This window comes from Podarcis bocagei, assembly GCF_964188305.1.
Source record: "Podarcis bocagei genome assembly, chromosome: 1".
Lineage (NCBI taxonomy): Eukaryota > Metazoa > Chordata > Lepidosauria > Squamata > Lacertidae > Podarcis > Podarcis bocagei.
Window position 1 is genome coordinate 130,498,189 of NC_138125.1, and position 19,989 is coordinate 130,518,177.

Below are 19,989 nucleotides of genomic sequence, written 5' to 3' on the forward strand. Positions count from 1 at the left end.
AAGCCTCTTTATTTAATCCTCCCCAGGATTTATTTTAGGGGCACAAGGCGTTATGGTTTTTTTTGGGGGGGGAGCAGAAAGTTATCTGCTATGCAAATAGTCTGTTGTTGTTGTTTAGTCATTTCCGACTCTTTGTGACCCCATGGTCAAACTCATGCTGGTAGCTTCGAGAACACTGTCCAACCATCTCGTCCTCTGCCGTCCCCTTCTCCTTGTGCCCTCCATCTTTCCCAACATCAGGGTCTTTTCCAGGGAGTCTTCTCTTCTCATGAGGTGGCCAAAGTATTGGAGTCTCAGCTTCAGGATCTGTCCTTCCAGTGAGCACTCAGGGCTGATTTCCTTCAGAATGGATAGGTTTGATCTTCTTGCAGTCCATGGGACTCTCAAGAGTCTCCTCCAGCACAATTCAAAAGCATCAATTCTCCAGCGATCAGCCTTCTTTATGGTCCAGCTCTCACGTTCATACATCACTAACTCAGAGAAGCTATGAGCTACGCCATGCAGGGCCACCCAAGATGGACAGGTCATAGTGGAGAGTTTTGACCAAACGTGATCCACCTGGAGCAGGAACTGTCAAGTCACTCCAGTATCCCTGCAAAGAAAACAAGTCAGTTAGTTGGCCATTTTTATTTACTTGACTGGGGGGCGGTTTTCCCTCTGCACCCCCAGTCCTCCCCATTTTTGTTTTCATGGGAGGTGCCTGTGTATATATATATATATGGTAGCGATCATCTAGGTTTGCCCATTCCCCCACCCTTTGAATGCTCGCCTCTTATTTTGGCGAGCTGTTCTTTGATTGAGTAGAATTGCACACTTTCATTCCCCTCCCCCCAGGTAAAACAACACCCAAAGTTTATGAGGGCCTTCTTGGTAGTGGCGCCCACCCTGTGGAACACCCTCCCTTCAGATGTGAAGGAAATAAGCAGCTATCTTCTTTTTAAAAGACATCTGAAGGCAGCCCTGTTTAGGGAAGTTTTTAATATTTAATGCTGTATTGTTTTTAACACTTGATTGGATGGGCGGGGTATAAATAAATAATAATAATAATAATAATTATTATTATTATATGACGACATTATAACGAAGCGCTCCTGCGCAAGTGCAGAGTGCTCCTGATGTGTCGCTGATAACGGCAGGGAGCAATTGGGCGGGAAAGTGTGTTGGCTCGTTTACTATTTATTAAGTTGTGGGTGAGTATATCAGACGACACAGCGATTCTTCAAACAGCTCTTGTTTATTCACAGGCCAGAACAGAACTGAACTGAAGGGTTCAGCCAGCCTGCTTATATAGAGCTCCACTAGAACGCTTGGGAGAAAGGCGATGGCAAACCTAGACAACATCTTAAAAAGCAGAGACATCACCTTGCCAACAAAGGTACGTATAGTAAAAGCCATGGTTTTCCCAGTAGTGATGTATGGAAGTGAGAGCTGGACCATAAAGAAGGCTGATCGCCGAAGAATTGATGCTTTTGAATTACGGTGCTGGAGGAGACTCTTGAGAGTCCCGTGGACTGCAAGAAGATCAAACCTCTCCATTCTGAAGGAAATCAGCCCTGAGCGCTCACTGGAAGGACAGATCGTGAAGCTGAGGCTCCAATACTTTGGCCACCTCATGAGAAGAGAAGACTCCCTGGAAAAGACCCTGATGTTGGGAAAGATGGAGGGCACAAGGAGAAGGGGACGACAGAGAATGAGATGGTTGGATGGTGTTCTTGAAGCTACCAGCATGAGTTTGATCAAACTGCGGGAGGCAGTGGAGGACAGAAGTGCCTGGCGTGCTCTGGTCCATGGGGTCACGAAGAGTCGGACACGACTAAACAACAGAACGCAACAGTAACCATTTTCTCCAACTATCCAATCACTGAACATCACTTTCGATCCCTTATTTGCATAAGTGGACCTGAGTGAAAACTATCTACAGTATCCCCCTGCTGGCCCAGGGTGAGAACTTCAGTACATAACACCATTAGAAACCTTTACTGGATATAATGGAAAAAACAGATTTTAAAAAATAATGAATACAGAATATTTGTTAAAGAGAAGAATTGAAGCCACAAAGAGATAGAGGGAAGTCAGCTAATATAGGAGGGATCCAAACTAGTTTTCCGCAGCAGAAATAAAGTGACCGGAAAGAAAGAAAAGAAGGATTGAAAATGTATTTCTTTCTGAGAACCTGCTGTATAGAATATTCAAATTAGTGTTTGTGTCCTTTGAACAATTTTATGTACTTGACTAATTCTTTTCCGTTTTTTGTTTTAACTTCTTATTTATCAATTTTATTTCCCCCCCCCCTCTCATTTTTTTCTTTTTCATTTTCGGATGTTTGGATGTAATGCTTAATTTATGCTTTCTTTGTAATTCTTTTTAAAATGCAATAAAGATAATAAAAAGAATACAAAGAAAAAAGTTACTATTACTATTATCTTCTTATCCTGGAGGAATATATAAGCGCGGCCCCTTTAAACGCCGACCCTGCCAAGAAGCTCTCCCCCCCCCCCAGTATTGCCCGCCCTCCGGGAATCCCAACATGGCGCCTAAGCCGGCCCTCGGCCCTCATCCGACCTTCCAAATATGGCGACGGGCCCGCCCATCCCTTTCCCCTTTACGCTTCGAAGCCGGGCCCGCCCCTGGCCCCGCCCCAAAGAGCTTTGCCCCGCCCCCACGCGGGGCGTCTGTGTGTAGCCCAGTGAGGCGAACCTGGGGAAGGAAGCGGAGGGAGACCCGGCGAGCGGAGACGCGGCGGCGGCGGCGGCGGGCGGCATGTGGCTGGAGGCGGGCAAGGTCCCCGGAGCCGCGGCGGTCTTCTACGGGGCTCTGGCGGCGCTGGTCCTGCTGGGCGTCCGGGACGTGCTCTTCCAGTACGAGGAGAACCGGTGCAGCATGACCTACATGTTCGAGTACCCCGAGTATTTGGTGAGGGGCCGGTCGGAGAGGGAGCGGCGGGGCCGGTTGGGGGGCGGGAGTCGCTTTCTCCTCAGAAAGGGCGACCGGTGCTTCGCCAGGAACAAGACCCTGGACGGTTTCAGGGCGGGGGGGGGGAGGCAGGACCTTGGTTGACGCCTTCCACCCCCCTGCTTCCACAATTATTATTATTATTATTATTATTATTATTATTATTATTATTATTATTATTAATTTTGTTATTTATACCCCGCCCGCCCACCTGGCTGGGTTTCCCCAGGCACTCTGGGGCAGAGAACTGGGCAAAAGAAACGATCCGACTTTTTAGAAGGCAGATCCTCTCCCCTGTGTCGGGAGCTTTTTAATGTTTGATGTTTTACTATGTTCGCCTATGTACCGCAAGCCAGCCCAGCGTGAGCTGGATGATGATAATAATAATAAGAAGAAGAAGAATAAGAATAGATTTGTAAGCATGCACTTCCCTCTCTGTTCGTGTGAGAGAAGTACTAAGATGCCACTGTCAGCATACCAACCTTCCTGCATTTAGGGGGCACACCTTATTATTAGGATTTTGAGAAGCAATAAGATGTCACTGTCTTTATATCATTTTTCCCCCTTTTTTGTGTGTGCCTTTCCTATTATTATTATTATTATTATTGGCACTAAGATCCCACTGTCTGTAAATCAACCTTTTCCCATTTTTTGGGTGTGCCTTTCCTATTATTATTATTATTATTATTATTATTATTATTAGTTGTAGTAGTAGTACTAAGATTCCACTGTCTGTTTATCAACTTTTTCCAGTTTTTTGGCGTGCCTTTCCTGTTGTTGTTATTATTGTGAGAAGCCCTAAGACTCCACTGTCTATGCATCAACCTTTTTCCATTTTTTTAGTGTGCCTTTCCTATTATTATTCTTATAATTGTTATGAGAAGTACTAAGATGCCGCAGTCTGTATATTAACCTTCTTGCATTTTTCTGCAAGAAACACGAATCATGTTCAATAACATCAAGGGGAACTGCGAACAGGGTGGGTGTGTCAATCTGAAGTTATTGTATGGCTTATCTCTGCAGATCATAGCATAAGTGTAAAGATGGACCTAACTGAAATATGACAGGGGACCCTTCTTGATGAGCTCTGGCGACCTTGGTACAAGTCTGGTTCCAGCCTCATGTCCTGAAAGGCATTCAGGCATATATTGAGTTCCTCACATGTTGCATAAAGGTCAACACATGCAGATTTAGTTACCAAGTACAGTCTACAAGATAATTTGAGGGCAGGCAAAAGATAAACCAGGTCAAGTCACAGCCCACCAGGGTGATTTTCATTCAATTCCATTATTCTTTCTAGTTGAGATTCCTTCATTGCAGGGGGTTTCACTAGATGACCCTTGGGCTTCCTCCCAACTCTACAGTTCTTCGATTCTTATCATGAGAAGTACTAAGATGCTACTGGCTATATATTAACCTTCTTGCATTTTTGTGGCACGCCTTTCTTATTATTCTTCACTTCCAATATATCCTCTCCTTGATTTGGTATGGTCTCAGTTGCCACAGTCCCAGACATGACTGTTCAGAAGTGGGCTCCATTGATTTCAGTGGGGACTTCCTCCCTAGGATGCATGTGTTGGATCGCAGCCCGAAACACACTTTCAGGTTGGAGTCCTAAACATGCTTGCCAGTCTTGATTCTGGGGTGCTAAACATGCCGAGATTTTCCTCTTCTTCATCATAATATTTTATTAAAGCTTTTTCGCCCTATAGGACGCACCGTCCCATAAGGTGCACCTAGTTTTTTTTTGGGGGGGGAAATAAAGGGGGGATTATTTTTCCCCCAGGCCCGAGCTTCCCCCAACCCCAGCCCCCAGAACAGGCAACTCTCCGCAAGCCGCGGGAGCTGCGCGAAGTCTGGGCGCTCAGCCTTCGGCATGCAGGGAACTCTCCGCAAGCCGCGGGAGCCTGGCGTGGGCTCCCACGGCTTGCGGAGATCTGCGCGAAGCCTGGAGAGCGAGAGGGGTCGGTGCGCACCGACCCCTCTCGCTCTCTAGGCTTCAGCGAAAGCCTGCATTTGCCCCATAGGACACACACACATTTCCCCTTCATTTTTGGAGGGGGAAAAGTGCGTCCTATAGGGCGAAAAATATGGTAATCTAAAATGAAAACAAGAACCAAGAAAGAAAGAGAAAACAGAGTCTTCTCTCAAAGGTAGCTATTAACCAGTGTCTCGTACAGAAAGTGGTGGACCCTCCCAGCCTCTCACCCTGGGAGATCTTCCCTTCCTTGTGTCTCACTCATGGTCTTTCCACCAACCATCCACCACATTCATGGGTGTGTCAGGGATTTTCTTCAAAGGGTGTTTCGAATTGCACCTCAAGGCTGCATCCCTGAAAGCTCTTGCTTGTAGGTTTCATTGAACTCAGTGGTACTTCAAAGTAAACATAAATGGGGCCATCTCATTTTGCACACAAGTGTGTGTCCATCTACTCTGTTTGGAGTGTGGTTTGGATGGTTTTTGGGGGTTTTTTAACCCAAATTCACCTGTGTAACCTGTTCCAAGGTTCAACACATGGAGTTGCTTCTGTCTGTGAAAAGACAGCAGGCTCTACCTGCCACAGTTCCCAGACAACATGTCTCCAAGGTTTTATTGAACCCTGCCATCTCTCCAACCAGAAACTGAATGCTGCATTTACCGCTTTGTAGCTTCCTTGATTATGAGGCTGCAGGGTTCTTAAAGGTATGAATGTTGCTAAAAGCATATTCTTTGCTCCCAGAGTGTACTCCAGCATTCTACTTCTGGTACAACAGGCTTTTCCAGTGTTGGCATCGCTCAAAACGATCACATTTTTTCACACCAAGTTGCATCTTGAGATCTGTTACTGATGGTTAGTGCTGCACGGCATTGCTATTTAACAACTACATGAAGCCACTTAGGAAATTTGAAGCACAGTGTTGTCTGTACACTAATGACACACAACTCTGCGATATCTGAATCTGGAGGTGCTGTGCAGGTCCTGAACCCATATTGCACTGAATGAGAGCCAACAAACTCAAACTGAATCATATATAGACAAGGGCCCCCCTGTGGGTGAGCAGATTCCAGGTTTGGGAAATTGGTCAGTTACTTGCACTTCCTCTGAAGTAACAGGTGCATTGCTTGAAGCGTGCTCCTTGATCCAGCATTGTCACTGTAGACTCAAGTTTCTTGGAGTGCCTTTTACCAGCTTTGGCTGATAGGCCATTTTATGAGTGTTGCTGGACAGAGTACATACATGGGTAAACTCTAGACCTGATTATTGTAATATGTGGGGCTACACTTGAATTAGGTGCAGAAGACGCAGCTCATACAAAATGCTGCTGCCGGGTTTTTCTCTGCGGCAGCTTCTTGACAAAGCGTGACACGTCTGTTGCGCCCCCTGGCATTCTCTTTCATTTAGAATTGAAGCAGCCCCGATATGGTTAGGTTTTCAGTGTTTGTTGAAGACTTCTTTCAGGCCCCACACCCATCTAGTCTTGCTTCCTGTTCTCACAGCAGCAAAACGGAAGTCTGTAAGCAGAAGCTAAGTGTAACAGCACTCTCCCCACTTGTGATTCCCAGCAACTTGGTATACAGCGTTATATTGCCTCTGACAGTGAAGGTAGAACGTAGCTGCCTGGCTGGTAGCCATTGTATAATGTAAAGGTAAAGGGACCCCTGACCATTAGGTCCAGTCGTGGCTGACTCTGGGGTTGCGGCGCTCATTTCGCTTTATTGGCCGAGGGAGCTGGCAAACAGCTTCCGGGTCATGTGGCCAGCATGACTAAGCCGCTTCTGGCAAACCAGAGCAGCGCATGGAAACGCCGTTTACCTTCCCGCTGGAGCAGTGCCTATTTATCTACTTGCACTTTGATGTGCTTTCGAACTGCCAGGTTGGCAGGAGCAGGGACCGAGCAACGGGAGCTCACCCCGTCATGGGGATTTGAACCGCTAACCTTCTGATCGGCAAGTCCTAGGCTCTGTGGTTTAACCCACAGTGCCACCCACGTCCCTTGTATAATGTAGAGTGGTTTATAAATTATGATACAAAGCCATGATAAAATATTGTGCCAGTTTGCACACAGCGATAAACTACGGTTGATGGCTTATCAGCTGTGTGCTAAGTGCTGTCTCCTTGATTGCTTCTGCTTTGCTCTTTCCCCCTTTCTTTAGTGCAGGCAGGAGCAGTGAGCCACGAAGCCTTGACTTGGTGTTACATGCAAACTGAGATTGTGCTTTGTTTCTCCCTAGCAGACAATGGTTAGCAAGTGAGCAGCCTTCATGTTGACTTCCTCGTTGCGTTTTGTTGGGGAGAAGCAAACTGTGTTTCCGGTTCGAATATCTTGTTGCTTGCTCCAGCAGAGGAGCAAATCACAAGCCATCAGGCATCCTGAATTAGCGTGCTGTTCTGTCTCAAAAATCCTGGCTTTCCGTTATGTGAAGGTGACTCGGAAACTACAACTAATCCAGAATGCGGCAGCTAGACTGGTGACTGGGAGCGGCCGCCGAGACCATATAACACCGGTCTTGAAAGACCTGCATTGGCTCCCAGTACGATTCCGAGCACAATTCAAAGTGTTGGTGCTGACCTTTAAAGCCCTAAACGGCCTCGGTCCAGTATACCTGAAGGAGCGTCTCCACCCCCATCATTCTGCCCGGACGCTGAGGTCCAGCGCCGAGGGCCTTCTGGCGGTTCCCTCATTGCGAGAAGCAAAGCTACAGGGAACCAGGCAGAGGGCCTTCTCGGTAGTGGCGCCCACCCTGTGGAACGCCCTTCCAGCAGATGTCAAAGCGATAAACAACTACCTGACATTCAGGAGACATCTTAAGGCAGCCCTGTTCAGGGAAGTTTTTAACGTGTGATATTTTATTGTATTTTTGGTTTTTATGGAAGCCGCTCAGAGTGGCTGGGGAGGCCCAGCCAGATGGGCGGGGTATAAATAATAAATTATTATTATTATTATTATTATTATTATTATTATTATTATTATTATTATTAAGACCATTGTTCATTAATATCTAGATCAGCCCATCTCTCCCAGTCACTCTTTCTGCTGGCCTTTCCCCCTTCGGTCTTCAGAAAATGGCTGTGGTGCTAACAATCTGACCTGTGGTAGATAAGATCATGCTCCCATTTGTGGACCAAGATCTACCCAATGGAGACAGTTGCTGCAGAGGATAGTACTCCTGAACCTTGAAAAGAGAGAATTTTGCAGCTTGTTATTGCATAACACGGCAAGCACGAGAAAAGCTGAACCTGCCAACATTTTCTCCTCCACAGCAATCTTCTATTAATTGGGTCATATTAGGCACAAGAGGTCACCCATTTTACTTATATTTCAGTCGCCAGTTTATTCTGGAGTGCTGATGGTTTCTCAGATGTGTGTTAGGTTTCCATTCTGTCTGCTTACATACCTCTGTTTCAATAAGGATTCGGGGACAGGGAACCAGCTTCAGCACAGAGTAGGGAGAACCATGAGAATTTTAATAGGCTTGAGAAAGGACACCCACACAGTTTTCTGCACCTGACTTGGGTTGCAATTTGGGTGTTGAAATCTGTTTTATCCTCAGGATATTCAGTGCAATAATAGCTAGGTTTCATGTGCAATGGGTGTGGGAGTGCCAACTATAAATACAGTATTTGCTGCATGTTGGAAGTGGAGGGGAGCGGGGAGTGGTTATCTGATGGTTTAAGCATATCTCTGCATTCCTAAAACCCTTCAAATAGTGGATGAACTGAAATAAAGTAAAAGATAACAGCTGTTTTAATAAGGGCTGATCCTTAACTTTCACATTGCTGTGATTTTGCTGAGCACAGTTGTTGGGTTGGAGGGGGAAAAATTGTTACAACTTCTTTTAGGTATGCAGTAGGATCACATCTCGTGCAGCAATGGCAGGTATATGCAAAACCGTGTATACTCTAATCGCCCCCATGCAAGCATCCTTACCTTCTGGAGCTGGCACTCCAAGTGGGCCTTGCCCCCCAAAAGCTTACTGGGCAAGACCTGCTCAGCTCATGGGCGCTGGAATGCTATCGCAAGTTCTCAGAAATAACAGAAATAAGACTATCCTACATTGAGGTTAGCAGAGTATCTAAGTCGAAAGCCCCTAAAACCTGAGAAGCTTAGGGTCTAACAAATATAAATATGTCTTGTACAGGATAGCCATCTTGTCCAGGGGCTTTCCCGGACGTCATAAGTAACATCCCTAATTTTTTTGACCTGTAGTGGTTTTGTGAGAATTTCATTTTGAGAAATCTAACAACTGATGGAGAATCAGCTGCAGGAGGGAGAAAATTCAACGTCACAGCTCATAGGATCCTTAACCTTCTTCTATAATTTAGAATAATACTTTGAGAAATGTAAATTTATTTCTTTTGATGTTGTCTATACCATATTATACCCACCAATAATCAAAGGAATAAAATTCTGCCTTTTTTATTTGCTTTAAGCAATAAGACAAAATTTTACCCTGTCTCCGTCCACTCTCCCAATAGCTGTGGTGCAAAAATACCAGAGTAAATTCAGCTCTAGCAGAACGTAGATTATCCAATTCCTATTTAATGTGTTGCAACCTTCAGTGTAGATCCAAAGAATGGGGTGCTGCAAATTGTCTTAAAAGATAGTTCATGATTTTCTCCAAATTTTCCTCTTGTGAAATTCTAATTCATTTCTGATGAGAAGCTTATGCTATAAAACCTTAACTCAATTATAGGCTTTACATTCTTCCCATTCAGTAGCCTGAAAAGTAGTCCTGTCATTATATTCAAAATACTCTTGGCGTTCAACACTAATTTGTATTTTAAAGCAACCATAATTCAAAAGTAAAATTTTATCAGTTTGACATCCTGTAAAATATTGTAAAAAAGGATATGAAATAGAAAAACAATGCAACCTAAAACAACGTTGGTCGACTTATGTGGGGCGGAGGGGAGGTGGGTAAATTCCTGTTGTGTCCCATGTAATGCATGCCAAACACCAACCAATCCAGATTCAGCCATACATCCCTTCAACAATCCTGTCTAAAATTGGATCTAATTAACACAATTTAGGGCCATTATATATATATCTACTGGTATACCCAAAACCTTCAGGACACCTCTTAGGGCCTCAGCTAAAAACACCCCCCCCATATAAGTCATACTCCCCCTCCCAAATATATTTGTAGGCACCCATAAGAATGTGTAAACTGGCTCTATGATATATAAAGATTCTTAAATCAGGAATATTTTCTTTTGTTTTATGCCGCTACTTATTGCACATCCCAGAACAGCTTGGTTTGTTGTTGTTGTTTTTTTAAAAAAATCCATTTGTCTGTCCGCTGTTCTCCATTTTATATGATTATGATTTAGCAGGTTATTTAATCATTCTAATCTTGTGGCATGAAATAAATGGTAAACTTTGCTCATAATTTTAAAGCTGGGACCTCCCCCCTGTTTTGTAGTGCTTTGAAAGTATAAAGCTTATCTCATATCAAGGGTATAACTGTAAAGGCTAATTGCTGGAGAGCTTATCTTCATTAAACAAAACCGTTCAGGTGATTAGGCTGTATAAAAATACACAATACTACAAAAGGGGAATACTACTGATATCTCAAAAGCTGAAGTGTCTAATTTCATTTACATCAGAACAATTGTAAATTGAATCTGACAATCCTGAACATTCAGTACAGTATCTTTTAAGCAAATCTGACCAAATAAAAACTCATAGTAATGGATTGAAATTTCTTATTTTGCATTAATTGGTAAATTATCATTAGTATTCATATAGATATTGTTCAAGTTTCATAACTTGCTAATGCTTATCTGCTTCGTGAAGCATAAACCGCCTCATATCTTGCTAATCGCTTTGTAAGGTAGGCAAATATTCTCCGTACAAGTCTGAAAGACAATTGTGTGAGCACTCACAAAGGCACTCAGTTGATAGCTGAACTGGGATTCCAGTGCATAGCTTATGCTTTAAACCATTGATTCACAAAGTAAGCCCCCTTGGGAGGCATGGGACAGTGATGCCTTCCTTCCTTCCTTCCTTCCTTCCTATCCAAGACCTGAGTTGATTGTATCTCACTTGCCAATGGACTCTCACTCGTTTGGGGAAGAAAAAGAGCTGCTGTTCATAGCTAGTTTAGGATGAGGCCAGAAAGATCCTGTACAGCTTTCTGTTAATGCTCTGCAGGGCATCACATGCAACAGCAGGCTGTAGTCTGTATTCTGGGGAGCAATCCCTAAAAAATAGCAGAATTGTAGGTGAGGGACAGGTTCAAAAGGGTTGAGAAACCTTTCCAAACTAAACCGCCCCTGCTTATACTTTTGTGGCTTCTGAAAAGTGATTCATTTGGTGGAGAACTTAAGCATATACAGTGGTACCTCGGGTTACATACGCTTCAGGTTACATACGCTTCAGGTTAGAGACTCTGCTAACCCAGAAATACTACCTCGGGTTAAGAACTTTGCTACAGGATGAGAACAGAAATCGTGCTCCGGCGGCTCGGCAGCAGCAGGAAGCCCCATTAGCTAAAGTGGTGTTTCAGGTTAAGAACAGTTTCAGGTTGAGAACGGACCTCCGGAACGAATTAAGTACTTAACCCGAGGTACCACTGTACTCATTTCTACCCCACCTTTCTACAAAAATATTCAAGGAGGCTTCCAATCAAAGTGGTAAAATAGGACAGAAAACAAAGCTAAAAGAGACTGAAATGTTAGCAGCAGCAGTCACCCAAGTTAATGACAAAATTCTAACAAAGGTCCCTGAAATTGCACTGTCTGCTGTTCACCTAAAAGCAAGCAGTAACAGGGCCAGCCAGGTGTACCCCAAATTGGAAGCTATTATAGAATTTAGGGGTCACGGCTGAAAGGGGCTTCTTAGGTAGCTGCCAACTGTAATTCACACTGCAGGGGGACCTCAGGAAGGAACTCCAAAGTAAGTTTCTGGACACGTTTGCATGGGGAAAAGCAATGTGATTCTTGAGATGTTCTGCAGAGAGTTAAGAGTAACATAAGCGTTTTAGCCAGAAGAAATGAGTTATATCTGGCTAGGCTCCTAAGACTCAAGATCGAATTACAAGGCCACGACAGGTTATCCAAGCCAGAGGTGGGCAGAAGATTAGGCACAATCTAATGGTTGGCCACTGACCAGATTCTGAGTTTCTCACAAAGAATGCTGGACTAGCTGAACCACAGTTCTTAACCAAGAGTGTGCATTCAAGATCATATAACCATAGCTGTCATCTTACAGATTTGAAAATAAGGGACCAGCAGCCTCGAAAATAAGGGATCAGCAGCCAAAATAAGGGATTTTCCAAGGGGCACAGGTATGTTCACTTTCTGAGCCCCTCCGAGCCAAAAGCAGAAAGCCCAGCCAGCAGCCAAACGAAGCCTCAAGCGGTGGTTCCCACAGCGCAGCAACCCGGCAAAGGGGATGCAGCAAGGGAAACCACCGTCACCTCTCCGCTGGGAAGCGCTGAGCAAAGGCGAGTCCCCAGGCAACGCGGCCGATTTGATCGGCACAAGGCATGCAAACTCCACCCCCCCAGTCGTTCTTAGACTCCTTATTGGGTGAGCAATGCAGCCAAGCAACACAGTTGGAGCCTCCCTCCTCCCTGGCCGGCAGGGAGGGAGGGAGAGGAGCTGTTTCCTTTGAAACCCGGGAAATTTAACGGATATCATCAATAAGAGACAGCAGCGGGACACGGCGCTGGGATAAGGGACTTTCCCGTCAAATAAGGGATGGTTGACAGTTATGCATAGAACACATGCTATGGCTTAAGATATCCTGACAGCACCTCTTGCATTTAAAACACATTGGTTAACCATGAAGATTCGAACAAATCGAAAAGGTAGACCAAACACAAATAAGCAAACCCCAGCCTAATTGATTCCTTTTTCTTCTTATTTCAACCATAGGTACCGCTATCATAAAAAGTAGCAAAAGTTTGCTCTAAAAAACATAGAAATCAAATTGTTTAGAACATCAGTGTAACTGTCCAATGAAAGATTAATCCATAGGCTGTTGTTTAGTTCCTGATCTGATCTTGCACATATGGATGTGTTATATGTATATACGCACACATGTCCTTGCCATCTGTAAACATGACCAAACAGCAACAGTTACACTGCTGTATTTAGAACACGGTTCTTACTCTAATATCTAAGTAACTCCTAAGATCCATTGAGAGGATTTGAAGTGGAAATAAGGTCTCCTTCCTTTACTGTACCAGGAATTCTTGTACTATACTGGTGCATGTTCGCTGTACATGTCTGTTTTAGCCTTGGGTGGGACAGATATGAAAGGTGCTTGTCTTATAGTGAAATCCTCATATATTCTCAGAAGTGGTGTTTGTTCTAGAGTAGGTGGGGTTAGGATTGTAGCTTTAGTTGCTACCTTTTAAAGGAATTCTAGCTAGAACCTCTTAAACCTGTTAAAGCCTTACAATGTCTAAGATCCAGGTGTTTATTGGTCCACCTCAAACAAAGGTGATTATCTGAGTGTTTCTTCTGGGTGCCCTCATCTTCTGAAGGGTAGTGACCAAAGAGAGGGCTTTTTAAATATAATGGCACATTGCTTCTGGAATGCCCTTACCATTCCATGACCATTACCTTTCCATGACCTGGAAAAGAACTTATTTCCCCCGACTACTTAGATATTTTTAATTGGAATGTGTAACTCTCCTTGACTGACTGATTTGGTTTTTCCACTTATGTCTTTTTTATTGATTGTATCGATTTCTTTACTTTGGAAGGTGCCCTGAGAGCTCCTATCCCTGAAATTCTGGGGTATAAATTTAATGATAGCTAAAGAAAATAAGCGAAAACCCTATGGTACTTCGGCTATATTTATTGGCTTTCAAATATAATAACTTACCCATCTGCCCTTTTTCAGACAAACAATCCACTGCAAGGTTCAGATTGTCCCATTTGTTTTCCATGTCTGCTACTTCCGCATCTGATACTTAATATTTTATTTGAAAAATAGGCCAAGAGATAAAGAAGGAGTAGTGCATATGCCAAGCAGATTGGGCTTTTACCCGAAAAGCATCATGAAAGGAGGCCAAAAACGAGATGCATAACAAAACAACTTCAGCATAAAACTGTTATGGAGGAAACAAAAACATGCAGCAACTTTCCTGATTGCAGTGCAGAACTGAAAGTAAACTGCACAGAACCTGAGAGCTGACCTGGCAGTTCCTGGGTTGGCAAGCCAGGTGGGCCAATGCACAGCATCACCTGTGCAATTGGTGAGCAGAATTTAGTTGCTTTACTTTTACATCTTTCAGGCTTGGATTCCCCCCCAAATTATGGCTTTCTCCATAAGAATTTATTGCTTATATTTGGTATGCTGCACTTATTGTGCTCAGATGTATCACTAGAGCAGGGCTGAGAAACCTCAGGGTCTGGATCTCTCCTGAGCCACACCACACACACACACACACACACACACACACACACGTACGTACACACACACACGTATGTATTTGCGCCCTCCATGATTGCTTTAGCTTGGCTGGAATGTGGCCTTGAACTCTATTAATGACTTCCTTGCCTAGCGGAAGGATTGAGTGGGGTGTGTGAGTGTTATTAGAAATTACCGTATTTTTTGCTCTGTAAGACTCACTTTTTCCCTCCTAAAAAGTAAGGGGAAATGTGTGTGCGTCTTATGGAGCGAATGCAGGCTGCGCAGCTATCACAGAAGCCAGAACAGCAAGAGGGATTGCAGCTTTCACTGCACAGCGATCCCGCTTGCTGTTCTGGCTTCTGAGATTCAGAATATTTTTTTTCTTGTTTTCCTCCTCCCAAAACTAGGTGCGTCTTATGGTCTGGTGCGTCTTATAGAGCGAAAAATACAGTACCCTTCTGTACAAAGGCAAAATGCCATATAGTGGTTCCCTGGCCAGGGCAGAAATAAACCCGACTCTGTTTAAGCACATGTAAGAATGTGTACAGCTAAACCCAGGGGTCACCAACTTGGCAGGCACCAAGGTGCCTGAGAAGGCTTTTGTTGGCATCCCCAGGCAGGAGCCTTACTCTGAACTTTCATTTTAAAAAAAGTAAGTTTCTAGCCCTCCTAGAAAGCATGTTATGGAGCAAAATGTGCAGATACCCTTCTAAGTGATTTCTGTGAAATGAGCAAGCCTGGCTGCTTCCCCTGGCAGTATTTTTAAGCAATGAAGTCAGAACTGTGATTGATAAGTGAGTTGTTCTGACGCTCGGCCAGGGGTAGGCAACCTAAGGCCGGGGGGGCCGGATGTGGCCCAATCGCCTGTGGATGGTCTGGGAAGCAGCGTGTTTTTACATGAGTAGAATGTGTCCTTTTATTTAAAATGCATCTCTGGGTTATTTGTGGGGTCTGCCTGGTATTTTTACATGAGTGGAATGTGTGCTTTTATTTAAAATACATCTCTGGGTTATTTGTAGGGCGTAGGAATTCGTTCATTCTCTCCCCCCCCCCCAAATATAGTCTGGCCCACCACATGGTCTGAGGACGTTGGAATAGGTTGCTGAACCCTGCACTAGGCAATGGAAGCCCCCTGTGTTCTGAAGAGCTGCTTTTCTCATTCCCCTTTAATGTACTTTTTCTGCTTCGAATTTCCTAGGCTGAAATTCAGTAGGTTAAGCCTTTTCTCATATGGAAATGCAATTCTGGGGAAAGCGTTACAGAGACCCAAATCTCTAATTTTGTGTTGTGCCGCGCCTCCCTTGGCACCCATTTTGTAACTGGTGCCTCCAGCACTCTCAAAATTCAAAATGCATTCTCTCGTCGAAAAAGATTTGCGGCCCCTGACCTAAATTTTTGAGAAGTATATTACTTTGCTTTTCACACACACATCGCCGTCACCCTTTTATAGTCTATAATATTCAGGGCTTGGCGGTAACCTTTAGCATTTTTAGAGCAAATGTCTTTCAAGCTAGCTGCTAAGTTATGATGTGCTTGTATTGCAAGAAGAAGCCGAAAGGCTGCGTCCCGAATTGTTATAAGTGTTTGAATTCATCTGCAATTCATGTGTTGGCCGATATTTATCTAGCTGATGACGTATATGCGGTTGACTGGTGCCAAAGCAGCAAATTTTAAATGAATTCAATTTCACCTCCCCTGACATTTTATTCATTATGATGTAAGCCTATTAAGTTAGTCAGACAAAATTACATTCTCAAAGTCAACACTTTTTTGTATTCCTTCTGGCATACAAAATGCTTTTGGATTTTTATTTCACTCATTGTTGCAACAACATCTAAGTAGGCCACCTGTATTTCTTATATGCATACCTCTGTGTGTGTTTGTGTGTGTGTTCGTGTGCACACACACACACACACACATACAGAGACTAAGATATAAATAGAAGTGATTTGCTGGTCCAGGAGTCATGGGGTTGAAATGGGGCTTGTACCTAGATTTCCTACATAAGAGAACCAGAATGTCTTCCTTTTCAGCAAGATAAGTACTGCATTGAAACTGTTGGATAAACTGATGTCGGTGGGAATAACTTTCCTGGCTTCTAATGCTATCTTATCTTTTATTAGTAGGTTCAGTTTCTTGCGTGTAGTTGAGCTGAAATGGGATGGAGGGGTTGAGAGCAAGATCGTTTAGGGTGATGAAAAAGCATCTGCATCATTTCAAAACTCCCACAGCTGTCTCTGCTGATTACAAATATACCCCAGCTTGAAATTGCCCAGCTACCTCCTTTTGCAGTTAACCGTTTCTGTACTTAAGATGTACATTTCAGATTTGAACAATAAATTATTACCTCTGGCATACATAAAATATTATTTAAGTATAATTGTATTTTAGAATTATAATTGTATGCATAATTGTATTTTACAGAAAATTAAGCTTCCTAGGAAAGTATCCAGGCGTTATCCAGCCTATGAGCTCTATCTTTATGGGGAAGGAAGTTATGCAGAAGAAAATAGAAATCTGCTGTTAACTGGGATTCCAGTACTCTTCCTCCCTGGCAATGCTGGGAGTTACAAACAAGGTAAGCTATATCTGAAGCAATACTGATGTGTGTATTCTAATCTTTCATAAAGCAGGAAATGTATGAAGATCTGTGGAATGTTACCTCTTTTAAACATAGGTCTTTGTGGAAGTATGTATTCTGAATATTTTGCTTACATGTAATTGTTAAGAGAATTACCAACTTTCTTTGTTGATGTTATTTGCATCATTTTATAGCGTAGGGTAAAATGTGACATCGTGTGAACAGTTAGTAAAAGGTAAAGGTACCCCTGCCTGTACGGGCCAGTCTTGACAGACTCTAGGGTTGTGCGCTCATCTCACTCTATAGGCTGGGAGCCAGCGCTGTCCGCAGACACTTCTGGGTCACGTGGCCAGCGTGACAAGCTGCATCTGGCGAGCCAGCGCAGCACACGGAACGCCGTTTACCTTCCCACTAGTAAGCGGTCCCTATTTATCTACTTGCACCCGGGGTGCTTTCGAACTGCTAGGTTGGCAGGCGCTGGGACCGAACGACTGGAGCGCACCCCGCCGCGGGGATTCGAACCGCCGACCATGCGATCGGCAAGTCCTAGGCGCTGAGGTTTTACCCACAGTGCCACCCGCGTCCCAAATTATGTAAAATCACATAAGATAAGCTGCAAACAATCAAAACTACAAATCAACAAAATATATTGAGACTGAGCACTATATTTACACTATAGCTTGATTGGCATTTATTTTATTGCACAGCAAGCATGTAAAAGAGTTGTCAAGGAAAGTGGTGTTGGGCAAGGTTTTAGAGATTTATCAAGAAGCAATCCTTAGCCCTGGGCTTCTAAATAGATTGAGAGCTAGGCAAACTAGCTCTGCTACAGGCGTCAAAGAGGATTATTCAAATAATCACAGAAGATACCATATGGGCATCTGGAAAATGAACAAAATCCCATGTGAATCATGCTCCCAACTGCCATTTGGAGAAACAGAATGTGATTTCATCCTGCAAAAAATGGAATTTTCTCTGAGAACTGGGGAAATATATTTTACAAGCGGAATACTAAAATTAGTGGTACAGGCAACTCCTGCTTTAGGCATGTGTGCGCAATTGCACAGATGTGCACAGCGCTGGACCCAGAAACATAATAAAGATGTCACTAAAAGGAGCAGGGAGTTTGCAGGCTTTTTCAATGGGTTTCCGATTTTGCGCAAATGCACAGTGACAGTGGCGTAGCGTGGGGGGTGCCAGGGGTGCCAGCCGCACCGGGCGCAACACCTGGGGGGGCGCGAGTCCAGAGGGAAGGGACAAGCAATCGAGGCTTGGTTGGGGTGGGGGGTCGTCGTCTCCGCCACTGCTTCTGTTTTCCGCTGCGCTGAGGCGAGCTGGGCGCGGCCAGGCATGCAAGCGCAGCGCCTGGCCAAGCGCTGCAGCCTGGGGAGCCGGCACCTTAGCGCCTCGCCGTCGGCCGCGCAGCCGTTGCCCAAGCTCGACAACTCGTGGAGGGCGCCTCTCTCTCTCTCTCTCTCTCTCTCTCTCTCTCTCTCTGCCTGGAGGGGAGGGGCTTTCCCTGCTCTTTGTTCCGTTTGAGCAAACACAGCAACGAAACAGAGCAGGGTGGGCAGTAAGACCCTGAGGCAGAATGCAGGAAAGCAGCCACTTCCTCTTTTCAGGTTTCCCTTCTCCGGTACCTACCCACCCACGTTTATTGCGAGGGAAATCTAGCTGACTGCAGGGAAGGAGTTGGGTGCATGTAATGTGTGACAAAGGCATCAGGTGTACGTCTTGGGTGTAAAGGGTATAAGGGTGGGGAGGTAGAGTGCATTTTAAAAAACCAAAACATTGTGGATTTAAACAAGGAAAATGTAGCATAATCTACTGTTTGTAAGGGCCCTTTGGGATTGGTTTTACCCATCTCAGACAGTTAGCTCATAGTGTAAATAAAGATGGCTGTTGTTTACATTTTTTTAATAAAAGCATCAACAACGATCCTTTTGCACGGTCTGTTGTGCTGTGTTGCAGAACTTTTTGCAGTTGCAGGATTAGGGATGGTGTTCTGTGCTACAGTGGCGTAGCGTGGGGGGTGCAGGCTGGGCCGGCCACACCGGGCGCAACATCTGGGGGGCCGCGCTCCACGGGTTAGGGGGCGCAAAATCCACGGGTTAGGGGGCGCAAATTACTTGCCTTGCCCTGGGTGCTGACAACCCACGCTACGCCACTGCACAGTGACCCCGGAACACAAACCCCACGTAAATGGGAGTTGTGTGCACTTGACTTAGCTTCAGTTTATGTAAGTGGCTTGAATGAATGAATGAATGAAATCTTTGTTGCTAAAAGCTATAATCCGCCACAATTGGTCACAATGCGTAGAATACAAATAATTGATTTAAAACTGAACAACAACAACAGCAGCTAAGCAAACATACAAAAATGCGAAAATCACAGCATTCCACATCTCACACTCCCCCTTATGATACTTGTCTTGTTGCCTCGCTCTCAACTTACTTGCAGCCAAGGCAAACCAAGAGGCTATAGCAGTCAATTTGGAGGATGGGCAAATAAAAACTTGGACCACCCTCTGACTGCATATCATCAAGAGATCTACCAGTCACGTTCAAAGACTACAAGGTGTAAGATCTGTATTCCTTACTGTTTGTATTATTTTTGCCCTCATAATCCATTCATACATTCAAGGAGTTCTCTCCATTCATAATTCAGTTTCCGTAATAAAAGCTAGGGCAGGAATAGCAAACATGATGCCCTCCAGCTGCAGTTATCACTGGCAATAGGCCATGCTAGCTTAGGTTAATAGAAGTTGTAGTCCAAAAACATCTAGAAGCACCACTCCTGATCTAGAATTATTAAATCTTGACCATGGATTCCGCCCCCCTCCCATTCTGGGTAAGGGTTAAACTCTTTAGAATTTGTCTCTGTCTTCCAAGAACATGTTTGTGTTTTAATATGATGGACCAGGACTCTGTTATTTATGCTGTTTTAAATGTGTATTTTGTATTTGATTTCATTTAGCAGTGTTTTTCCCCCCTTTTTGAAATGTTTAAGTTTTTTTGGGGGTTAACTTTGTTTTAAATATGTATTCTGTAGTTGACCTCTGTAATATTATCTTTAAGATAATATTTTAGTTTTCTGTTATGTTGT

At 44.2% G+C, this 19,989-nt stretch overlaps 1 protein-coding gene across 1 annotated transcript in view; it reads left to right on the forward strand.

Moving 5' to 3' along the window:
* The first annotated feature begins 2,707 nt into the window (after positions 1–2,707).
* PGAP1 (post-GPI attachment to proteins inositol deacylase 1) overlaps positions 2,708–19,989 on the forward strand; it is a 53,858-nt gene continuing 36,576 nt past the window's right edge. The window contains exons 1-2 of the mRNA XM_081208664.1: positions 2,708–2,913; positions 16,728–16,881. Coding sequence (XP_081064790.1) covers positions 2,761–2,913; positions 16,728–16,881 — 307 coding nt within the window. The 5' untranslated portion in view covers positions 2,708–2,760. The remainder of the gene's footprint in view (positions 2,914–16,727; positions 16,882–19,989) is intronic.